The sequence below is a fragment of the Salvelinus sp. IW2-2015 genome, linkage group LG6.2 (assembly GCF_002910315.2).
Source record: "Salvelinus sp. IW2-2015 linkage group LG6.2, ASM291031v2, whole genome shotgun sequence".
NCBI classification, from domain to species: Eukaryota; Metazoa; Chordata; class Actinopteri; order Salmoniformes; family Salmonidae; genus Salvelinus; species Salvelinus sp. IW2-2015.
Window position 1 is genome coordinate 3,559,795 of NC_036846.1, and position 11,797 is coordinate 3,571,591.

The following is an 11,797-nucleotide window of genomic DNA, read 5'->3' on the forward strand; positions in this document are numbered from 1 at the left end:
AGCCAACAACACAGCTAACACAAACTAGCTGCACTTCGTTTCGTTTGACCTGTTTTCTATTGATAGTTTTTTGTATATATCCATAAAATGATGATTCAAGATTGCGACTGGCAGAGAAAAGCTGCCTACCTGTCTTCATTACTATGGGACAGCTGGAGATTGAATTTGAATATTGAAACAATCTCACTGACGGCAAGGTTTATACAAATCTCCGCTGTTGAAAACAAATTGTTAGTCTAAAAGAAATGTGAGATAATGTCTAGATGCTTTTTATAGTGGAGATAAAGTTTAGAAATTGCCTGGCTGGGCTGATGAGACAGMGGATTGGCGCAGTCAGATGGAACAAAGTAAATAGGCATTTTAATGTCATAGATTTAGCCGGTGGTAACTTGTGGAATAGACACTGGCTGGAATGCGATTTTAACCAATCAGCATTCAGGATTAGACCCACCCCTTGTATAAATGAAAATAATGTGCAGTAGATRCTCTCAATTCCGTAAAAAAACATGGTTTACATTACTTGAATGTATCTTTAACAAAAGGGATATCTGTCTTTTTTATCTACTACATTGTAGTAGTAATAGATAGATTAATACAATATTTGGAATATTACTTGAAGGCTATTACACCAGGTATGTCTCTTTTCTAGCCCAATATTAGATACATTTTTTTCATAAATAAGGACATTCCATAGTGACAGCATGCAAGATAAGTCATTGTACAATGCCTGTACCTGCTTGCAGCATGTGTCCCACCACATCTGAAGCTACATCTATAATCAGAATATGGGTGGCAATGTTTTGTTCTAGCATTTGCGCACATGTTTCTTCTACTTCCCATCCGGGGCAGCATGGTGCCCTCACTGCAAGGCTGATTACCTAGATAAACAGGTGTGCGTTCAAAGTGAGAATACAACATGGAACCCATGTTTGATTGGGGGAGYTAGCATCTAAAAACTGGATTTAATGGGCGCGTTCAACATTGCAGCCGACTTTAAAAACGAGTCAAAACTCACTGATCTACAAATCACCCTGCATCATAAATACATGTAAATCATAAATAACTACTCAATATTATTTATAGATCAGTCAGTCACAATTTCCCCATGATACATCACCATTTTGATGCTCTTGAACACAGCTAATAGTTTCTTGGTCACTGCTCAGCGACACAAACAGTGATTCTCCAATCAGAACAGTCTACCGATTATGAATGTAGCTTGGGACCCGGTACACATGCTGTTAACAGGTTGTTATTGGACCATGTCACAATCACATGCTATTCAGAACTCAGACATGTCTAACTTGCTGATTCGTTGAACGTGGCACGTGTGTATACGTTTCCTAGTTCCGACTAGTACGTGAACGCAGCATTAAGCTTATGCTTCCTAGTCTAAACAGTTCTGGCATATATTCGGATAAAATTTGGCAACATTTTTGTTCATTTTAGTCTTCGCTGTTCGTGTACACATTTTTTCTTGAGGCAAGTCGAGTTCGGTAGTGGAAGTCTACACCCCTTCATTGGTGATTGGTCATAAATTCTACTCCTAATAAGACTGGGACATTGTGTTTGTTGTCCTTCAATGAGAGACAACTAGTTTTAATGCATATTTCACTTAAGAAATACTGAACCAAAAATCTTAGGTAGATGTAAAACTGCTCGACTAAGACCTCAGCAAAAATGTATGACAGATTTCTTGATTTACTTTAGATTAATTCAGACTATTTCGAGGAAGTGTTTCTGGCTATGTTGTTTCTACGGTGGCTCAAGACGAACAAACAATAATATTGCCGCTTTTTTCTTGTTTTTCAAATTAAGGTTTTTAGGGAGTATAAGCACAGACGTTCACCTAGTTCCGCCAGGAGCAAACCGAACCTATGTATGCAGACAACTTTAGACTTTGTCTCATTAATTTAATAATTAGTCAGAGGTTGCATTTACACAGGAAACCCACATTTTGATATTTTTTTCACTAATTGGTATTTTGACCAATCACATCATATCTTAACTCTGCCATATTGGGCTAGGCTCTTTCCCTCCAGTCTGGTCGCTTCCTTGCCTTTTCTCTTTTTGACCAATGGTAGGTCTTGATAATTGAAAGACTACTAATTGGGGAAAGTCATTTCCACTAAATAGGTCATCGAAATTAGCCATAATAACAGAATATTTGTTAAATGAGAAAACCAGCGTTGATAGATTTTCACAATGGTTTAATAAACTAACATTACACTGTGACCAATAACGTTAATAAAAACAATAAGCAACAATCAGCCTTTATGTATATGAATGGCGGGCAAATACTCATGAACATACAAAACCCCAATTAAATGTTTGGCGAGAAGCCATTAGTTTTGTTGAGGCTGAGGATGTCCGAGGAAGGCACAGTACAATCACAGGGCAGCAGGCACTGTCTTTGTTGCTTGATTACCAAAAATGTCCAGCTGCATCAGTGAAAAAAATTGTTGCTCGCTAGGACCATGAAAAAAAACGTTTGGCTGGAGCTTGTCTGAGCGGTTGGTTGTGCATGTACATTTAATGCTGATTGGTTTTGGTTTGCCCACTATAGTGCTGTCCGGGTAGATGTTCAGGCCCATACTGAACACTTGTCTTGTCACCAACACAGCAGTTTCCATTAGAGATAGTTCTTTATGGTTGTGTGGTTAGGTTCAATGGATGAACAACACCTTAAGATAGGAAAACATCATGTGGGAGTKCATCATTACCATATATAGATGGACTCATCTCTGTTAGTGTCTTCTGTCACAGCATGGGCAGTTCCATTGAGGCTATCTCCATTTTGAAGATGTCAATTTTCTTCTTCACGATTAGCTGATCACTCCTGAGGACCCGGTAGGACATGACTCCAGCAAGGTTACCAAGAGGGATCAGCAAATGAAGTTGGAAGTCCCACCCAATTGACTACATTAAAATGATGGAGGCCCTCAATGGAGCTGCCCATGCTATTACGGCCTTTTGGCCACTAGAGGCCCCTATCATTCTGTATAGACATTAGGCAATACTTGCTTCTTCTCGCATCCAAGCGCCGATTGGTTGGATAAACAGCGGTGTGAAGGCTGATTGTCAGGGCTGCAGGGCAATCAGATTGAGAGGGCCGATCTTTGTACAATCAGCCTCACCCCACACATTCAACAGATCAGAGTGAACAGTTGCACCTAAACACTGCATACATTTCCTTCTGAGGCACAACCCTGGATCAGCAAGTGTAAAAATATGTATCCTGCTGGACATTCTTTTTGCCATCGATCAACCTTTATTTCACAAGTTAAAACAAAAAACAACCTACAATAGTGTTGCAGTAGAGAAGAGATGTTTAGAACGATTATGTGGCCATGGTGGTGAGAAGCTAGGTTGGGAGTTTTCCCAAGAAGATCGGGGTTTACATCCCTGCTATTGCAGCAAGTGCCATGGAAATCTTTGATGACAATTGAGATTGTATGAATATTTGTCCCCGAATACTCAAATCATAATTCTAGTGTGGAATCATTCCTCAATCAAGATTTACTAATGAGTTGTCAAGTACATATACATTAATAAAAAATGTATTTTAATGGAACGTAATATAATTGTTTTCTTTGTGTTTGGTGAGTCAGGTGGGCCAGGTTTCCCTTTGAAAATATAGAGATCAATCTCTATAACTAAGAATAACTGGGGGCTCTGGAATAAGTATTCAGAGCCTTTGTCATTTTCACATGAGAAATTTACACCAAATTATACTTCACCAAGCAAAATTCATGAGTTAAGGAAGCAAACTTCCGTTACTGAAACAACGCAGTATTCTCTAATTTGTTGTTAACTATTACTAAATCATTAGTCTTGCTGACTAAGCCTAAAGTCAAATAGAAAATGTTCTTGTTTCAAAAGGTTTACACAAGGTAGCTTACTAACTCACTCGTTTCATGAATTCACCTTCTCCAACATCTGCTACAAGTTAAATGCTCTGCATGTAAGTATCCTGACAGCTTCCCCAGACATTGATTACAAATAAGATATGTATATATGTACATCGTATTTACAGAGCGTTCCAACACAGATGCAGTTGTTAAGGAGGATGTGAGGGGAGGCCCCCTGTGGAAGAGGCAACGTGAGCTCTAGTGATAAAGCCAAAGAGCCAGGGGGTGTAGGGGTGGGGGGGCTGGGCTGAGTAGACCATCATTTTCATCCCCGGGCTGCTATAGAAAGGAAAACAATTCACAGGTAATTCATGGCCTCATTAGCATCTGAACATTAGTTGCCATTTCTACAGTCACCTTTATAGCCTTGCTAAACTTTGTAGACCAAGTCTTTAAAAAGTCTAAACAAAAAAGGCACATAGACATAGGCTTTACTTGTTGAACAGTAATGTTCTATAACATAGTAGCTACTAGGGGGAAAAAAAGAGTAGGGTCGGTGTGTGTAGGTCAGTTTTAGGCTCCAATGCTATGGATGGGTTAACAATCTATCATAGAAAAATAAGAAGTGATATGATTTTAGGGGTATGTTCCATTTGACCCATTAATGACGAAGCATTGGCCGTTTGAAATCAATACTTTTTTAAAATCACGATTGAAAAACTAGTCAGTGATTCATAGGCTGTATCACAACTGGCCGTGATTGGGAGTCCCATAGGGCGGCGCACAATTGGCCCAGCGTCGTCTGGGTTAGGGTTTGGCCAGGGTAGGTCGTCATTGTGAATAAGAATTTGTTCTTAACCGACTTGCCTAGTTAAAGATAAAATAATATAGAGCAATTGCGTTACCAGTATCAGTGGTATTAGATGCAGACTTTAGGGTGCTGGAGATGAGAGCAGTTGATGTACACTGCTACTTCAATGTAATTACAAGTAATTTGTCATAATTAAAAATAAAAATAAACTATGGATGAGATACCAACAATGGTTAGCAAAACAATGAAAAAGCCTGCGTGATATACAGTATGTTAGATACTGCGCTCTAGGTCTCACTTAGTGCCCCCTTGWAAGCCTGCATGACTGGTTTGAGTCAAAAGGGGAAGTAACTAAGTTATCTCTACTAAAGATGAATTGTGAAGATTACCCCATGCATGCAACCAGATCATGCCAACAGTTATAAATTTACGCAGAGAAAATGAACAAAAGAGAACGTTGGACAGGTGCTGATTGAGAAAGTAGAGGCGAAGCGAAGACAGATGTTTGTGTGTAAATGCATGGATGTATCATTGGTAACCCGCTATACCAAATCTGAGTTGTTTTTTTTGTTTTATGGGGGGGGTTATCACAATGGTATTAGTACGAATAAAAAGCAACCTTACCTTATTCACACCTAAGAAAAGGGGAAAGACATTGTAAGACACAAAAACGTGTGACACAGATCAGTGATTTCAGGTACCTTAAACCACTGCAAAATGTATATATATACACACATACACTACCGTTCAAAAGTCTGGGGTCACTTAGAAATGTCCTTGTTCTCCATGAAAACGTACATGAAATTAGTTTCAACAGGAAATATAGTCAAGAAGTTGACATGGTTATAAATAATTATTTTTTATTTAAATAATTGTGTCCTTTAAAAACTTTGCTTTCGTCAAAGAATTCTCAATTTGCAGCAATTACAGCCTTGCAGACCTTTGGCATTCTAGTTGTCAATTTGTGGAGGTAATCTGAAGAGATTTCACCCCATGCTTCCTGAAGCACCTCCCACAAGTTGGATTGGCTTGATGGGCACTTCTTACGTACCATACGGTCAAGCTAATCCCACAACAGCTCAATAGGGTTGAGATCCAGTGACTGTGCTGGCCACTCCGTGATAGACAGAATACCAACTGACTGCTTCTTCCCGAAAAAGTTATAGCATAGTTTGGAGCTGTGGGTCATTGTCCTGTTGAAGGAGGAAATGGGCTCCAATTAAGCGCCGTCCACAGGGTATGGCATGGCGATGCAAAATGGAGTGATAGCTTTCCTTCTTCAAGATCCCTTTTACACTGTACAAATCTCCCACTTCACCACCACCAAAGCACCCAAAGACCATCACATTGCCTCCACCATGCCTGACAGATGGCGTTCAGCAATCCTCCAGCATCTTTTCAGTGTCTCACAAATGTTCTGATTTGTGATCCGAACACCTCAAACTTAGATTTGTCTGTCCATAACACTTTTTTCCAATCTTCCTCTGTCCAGTGTCTGTTCTTTTGCCCATCTTAATATTTTCTTTTTCTTGGCCAGTCTGAGATATGGCTTTTTCTTTGCAACTCCGCCTAGAAGGCCAGCATCCAGGAGTCGCCTTTTTAAATCAAATTTTATAAGTCACATGTGCCGAACACTTACAATGAAATGCTTACTTACGAGCCCCTAACCAACAACGCAGTTCACGGTTGACGTTGTGACTGCTGTTTTGCGGGTACTATTTAATGAAGCTGCCAGTTCAGGACTTGTGAGGTGTCTGTTTCTCAAACTAGACACTCTAATGTACTTGTCCTCTTGCTCAGTTGTGCACCGGGGCCCCCCACTCCTTTCTATTCTGGTTAGAGCCAGTTTGCGCTATTCTGTGAAGGGAGTAGTACACGCCGTTGTACGAGATCTTCAGTTTCTTGGCAATTTCTCACATGGAACAGCCTTCATTTCTCAGAACAAGATTAGACTGACGAGTTTCAGAAGAGAGGTCTTGTTTCTGGCCATTTTGAGTCTGTAATCGAACCAAATGCTGATGCTCCAGATACTCAACTAGTCTAAAGAAGGACAGTTTTATTTCTTCTTTAATCAGAACAGTTTTCAACTGACCTAAGAAAATTGCAAAAGGGTTTTATAATGATCAATTAGCCTTTTAAAATTATAAACTTGGATTAGCTAACAACATGCAATTGGAACACAGGAGTGATGGTTGCTGATAAATGGGCCTCTGTACGTCTATGTAGATGTTCCATTAAAAATCTGCCGTTTCCAGCTACAATAGTCATTTACAACATTAACAATGTCTACACAATATTTCTGACCAATTTGATGTTATTTCAATGGACATTTTTTTTTGCTTTTCTTTCAAAAACAAGGACATTTCTAAGTGACCCCAAACTTATGAACTGTAGTGTAAATACATATACTTTGCATTTGGAAAGTATTCAGACCCCTTGACTTTTTCCACATTTTGTTACGTTATAGCCTTATTCCATAATTGATTAAATAGTTTTTCCCTCCCCCCTCAATCTACACACAATACCCCATAATGACAAAGCAAAAAGAGGTTTTTGAATATTTGTTGGCTAATTTATTATAAATAAACTGAAATCATATTTACATAAGTATTCAGACTTTTTACTCAGTACTTTGACGCACCTTTGGCAGCCTCGAGTCTTCTTGGGTATGACGCTACAAGCTTGACACACCTGTATTTGGGGAGTTTCTTCCATTCTTCTCTGCAGATCCTCAAGATCTGTCAGGTTGGATGGGGAGCGTTGCTGCACAGCTATTTTTAGGCCTCTCCAGAGGTTTGATCGGGTTCAAGTCCAGGCTCTGGTAGGGCCACTCAAGGACATTGAGACTTGTCCCAAAGCCACTTCTGCGTTGTCTTGGCTGTGTGCTTAGGGTCGTTGTCCTATTGGAAGGTGAACGTTCCTGAGCAGGTTTTCATCAAGGATCTCTCTGTACTTTTGTCCATTCATCTTTCCCTCGATCACAACTAGTCTCCTAGTCCCCGCCACTGAAAAGCATGCCCACAGCATGATGTTGCCACCACCATACTTCACCATAGGAATGGTGCCAGGTTTTCTCCAGACATGACGCTTGGCATTCTGGCCAAATAGTTCAATCTTGGTTTCATCACACCAGAGAATCTTGTTTCTCATGGTCGGAGTCCTTTAGGTGCCTTTTGGCAAACTCCAAGCGGGCTGTCATGTGCCTTTTACTGAAGAGTGGCTTCCATCTGGCCACTCTACCATAAAGGCCTGATTGGTGGAGTGCTGCAGAGATGGTTGTCCTTCTGGAAGGTTCTTCTCCAGAGGAAATCTGGAGCTCTGTCAGTGACCATCGGGTTCTTGGTAACCTCCCTGACCATGGCCCTTCTCCCCCGATTGCTCAGTTTGGCTGGGCGGCCAGCTCTACAAAGAGTCTTAGTGGTTCRAAACTTCTTCCATTTAAGAATGATGCCACTGTTCTTGGGGACCTTTAATGATGCAGACATTTTTTAGTACCCTTCCCCAGATCTGTGCCTTGACACAATCCTGTCTCGGAGCTCTACGGACAATTCCTTTGACCTCATGGCTTGTTTTTTGCTCTGACATGCACTGCTAACTGTGCGGACCTTATATAGACAGGTGTGTGCCTTTCATAATCATGTCCAATCAATTGAATTTTACACAGGTGGACTCCAATAAAGTTGTAGAAACATCTTAAGGATGATCAATGGAAAGAGAATGCGCCGGAGCTCAATTTCGAGTCTCAAAGCAAAGAGTCTGAATACCTATGTAAATAAGGTATACGTAAAAAAAAAAAAATACATTTGCATTATGGGCTATTGTGTGTAGATCAATGGTTTAATTTAAAAAAAATCAATTTTAGAATAAGGCTGTAACGTAACAAAATTTGGAAAAAGGGGTCTGAATACTTTCAGAATGCACTGTACATACATATACACACAGTATTTATATTCTTTAATGTAAAAATAAAATGCTATTCCCTTGCCGGGAGAGATGGATAGAAACCGTTAAGGATCAGCCAGTCCATCCCACCTACTGCCACCAGCCTCTTCACCACACCCACCCAGTCGGAACCCCAACCATGCCCATCCTACTTGCGTACTTTTCCAGGAACATAGTTCCGGTCAATGGACTCATCCTGAAGGAACATGTGCAGACAGCGCTCATTCTGGGCCAGGGGATGACCTGCAAGTCTAGTGATAGAGGAGAGAGTAGCAGGTTTCAGTTAAATAGCAATCATAATTGATTATTAGTGGAGTCAAAGGCAGATGGCTGGGAGTTCATTTGATAATGAACTGAAATGGAGACACAGCCATACAGAGAGAAATACTATAGACAGAAACGATACACACCTGTTGATGAACTGCTCCAAGCCTACCCTCCGCTCCTCAATGAAGGACTCCTCAAAGATACCCTCATCTCCTCGGAAGGGCAGCTGTCTTTTTAAAGCTTTCCCAGGGAGAGGGGGCACCACAATCTTTAGAAAGCACACAACTTATCAGTAACTTAGTCACATACAAACTTTAATGTATTAAACATTTCTGTTTAAGATTAGTATTATACTGGTCCAACATACAAGCAATTAGTTATGCAGTGTGTAACTACCTTACTGTCTCTCTCCAGCTCATTCTTCAGCCACTCAAAATCACTGTACCTTCTCCGCACAACAGAGTCCTTAAGTTTGAAGATGGGAAGATTTGTCTGCATGTGAAAAAAATGTATATTAAATCACATTAAATGACAGAAATCCAGGAGTGGCATTTCCAGTACAGCATTCAGTGACATGGTCAGACATCAGTGCTTACACCAGAACCCTTCACCGATGAATAATTTGATCAGCATCTTGTCTCTGAATCTGTGAAAAACACTGTTCAGTTTTGTGACACTGGTGTGTGGTGCTGTGTCTAGTGATAATGGATGGTTTATAATGCAACCACATCTTTCGAGTAGGGAAACACAGAGAGATTGTTGCATTAATGTTGAGATTTGTAGTAGTAAGGGTATACAGTAGATATTTTTTACATTTTACTAAGCAAGTCAGTTAGGAACAAATTGTTATTTACAATGACGGCCTACACCGGCCAAACCCGGACGACACTGGGCCAATTGTGCGCCGCCCTATGGGACTCCCAATCACGGCCGGCTGTGATACAGCCTGAATTCAAACCAGGGTGTCTGTAGTGACGCCTCAAGCACTGAGATGCAGTGCCTTAGACCACTGTGCCACTCGGGAGCCCAGTACACATGTAGTCTCTGTTCAGCATGCCCTAGATCTGGGATTCAAGAAACTAGCCCATGTACAAACAGTGCTTTCTAATACCATGAAGGTTTAACACCCTAGTGGCTGGTTGGCCTATCTCATAACTACAGTGTTAGCTGGCCCAGTACTCTCCAATCTTGGTCCTGGGGATTCCAAGGGTGTGCAGGCTTTTATTCTGGGTTGGAGAAAAAGCCTATACATCCTACAGAAATTAACAGAATTTAATAAAAGAGCTATAGCCCATGCTAGTCACTATGTTATCTGGCAGAAACACTGCTACCAAACTAACACAGTTCTTTCACATACTGGCTATTTGATGTTGATGGATCTTAGCAACGACTGCATCAGGAATTTGTATATAACGATTATTTCAAATGACAAAGAAGTGAAAGGCTAAGCATTTGAACAGCAAAAAGTCCAGTCTCTCGAAAAACCGTCCCACCCATGTTCCCTCATCATACTAGCGTCACCTAAACTAGGGCCTGCCAAAATCACCGGCCCCGATTTCAATACTGCCAGATAGTACAAACCTAGAACACTCACCCGCATTCGCACTTCATAGGTGGTGAATCTGTTCCGGCCAACTCCAATTGTTTGTGGGTCATAAACGTCGATTTCAAGAAAATTGCTTGGGGGGCCATACGCATCTGTGAGATCCTGTGGTTTAGAGTTTAATCGGCGAGTATCTGCAACAGTGGGATCCGACATGTTCGGCTTCAGCTGCGGCTGATCTCGAGACGACACAATTGCGAAGGTTCTTGTTCCGCAGCCAATCGAAACAGAGGAAACGCATTCCTCTTTTCCCAAGTATTTACCGGCGTTAACTATGACCAATTGTAGAAGAGAATGAAACAATTGTGCCAAAATTAAACGAGTGTAAAACAGTAATCATACTGACAAAATGTGATTAAAATATTATCAATGAAGAGAACGACTGTTTATCATTTTGAAGTCTTACACATTTACAGGACGGCCTATTCTGTTGTAAAATGAATAAATAATTGTTTCCAAAATAAAGACTTTTAGGAGTCTAAATCAGACCAGATGTATATTTTTACCGTACATAGGTCTAGCTCTACTGTAGTGTAACGACCCTGGGTTTATAAGCGCGGAAATCGACTCTGCCGGACGAGCATGCTTTGCGGCACAGTGGATAGCGCGCCGGACTTCGGGCTAGAAGGTCGAGGGTTCGAGACATGCTCCCTGCTGTTTCATCACAGTATATTATTATTCTGCTTACATCACGCGCTGCATTCGATAAACACTCCCCAAACAAAGTTATACTCTAAAATACACTGGGAATTGTAGTTCTTGTGCACACTGTCAGATTATTGTTTAAATAAACACCGTAACATGCTGATTTAGGCTGATCTTAAAAATTCAAATGAAACGTGTTGCATAGAACACATCGAACATTCCTATGCTTTTCTAGGTTGGTACCGATATTCTTGAGAAAAAAATATCATACTGAAATGAATCTTCTTCACAGATCTTTCTGGACACAAATCATTATTTTTGAATGTCACTGTACATTACAACAATGGCAATTTTAAAGTAACCTGACTACGACCAACTTTTTTATGGCAGTATACCGACAGACTGGGACTATTGGTGAAAGTTTGAGTGTCAAATGAAAGAGGGATGCATGTGCTTCAAGACTAGATTGGAGCTGGAAAGATCTGTAGCCTAGAAGTCTGGGCTACTTGGGCAATTGAAATCTGATTGACCATTGTTGGGTAACTTTCCAGCTTTGGTTTAGGTGTGTAGGTGGTGTGTGTACACTTTAGGAAATGTTACACAATCCTGATTTAGCTCTTTTAGCTCGACAGACGTTCGTTGTTTACATTCGTGCTTTAAGAAGTCACATGACTGACT

At 40.7% G+C, this 11,797-nt stretch overlaps 1 protein-coding gene across 2 annotated transcripts; it reads right to left on the reverse strand.

The window, feature by feature from the left end:
• Nucleotides 1-3,548: 3,548 nt before the first annotated feature.
• Nucleotides 3,549-11,039, reverse strand: LOC111965701 (sorting nexin-12). Of its 2 annotated transcripts, none has more exons than XM_023989931.2 (5): nt 10,466-11,039; nt 9,268-9,363; nt 9,015-9,139; nt 8,757-8,855; nt 3,549-4,190 (listed from the first exon to the last, which is right to left on the reverse strand). In XM_023989931.2, exons 1-5 carry the CDS (start codon nt 10,628-10,630, stop codon nt 4,061-4,063), a joined length of 615 nt encoding a protein of 204 aa, XP_023845699.2. In that variant the 5' UTR covers nt 10,631-11,039; the 3' UTR covers nt 3,549-4,060. The 2 variants fall into 2 exon arrangements, with proteins under 2 accessions (XP_023845699.2, XP_023845701.1); XM_023989933.2 differs by lacking the exon at nt 3,549-4,190 and adding an exon at nt 5,206-5,297 and having other exon boundaries at nt 8,765-8,855.
• Between the last annotated feature and the right edge of the window lie 758 nt (nt 11,040-11,797).

Bases quoted from the DNA above. Each gene is read 5' to 3' on its own strand.
- LOC111965701 (XM_023989931.2), bottom strand. From the start codon at position 10,630: ATGTCGGATCCCACTGTTGCAGATACTCGCCGATTAAACTCTAAACCA. The intron at 9,364-10,465 runs GTGAGTGTTCTA...TTTCACATGCAG, and splicing joins CCTATGAAGTGCGAATGCGG to ACAAATCTTCCCATCTTCAA. The intron at 8,856-9,014 runs GTGTGTATCGTT...CTCTATCACTAG, and splicing joins TTGGAGCAGTTCATCAACAG to ACTTGCAGGTCATCCCCTGG.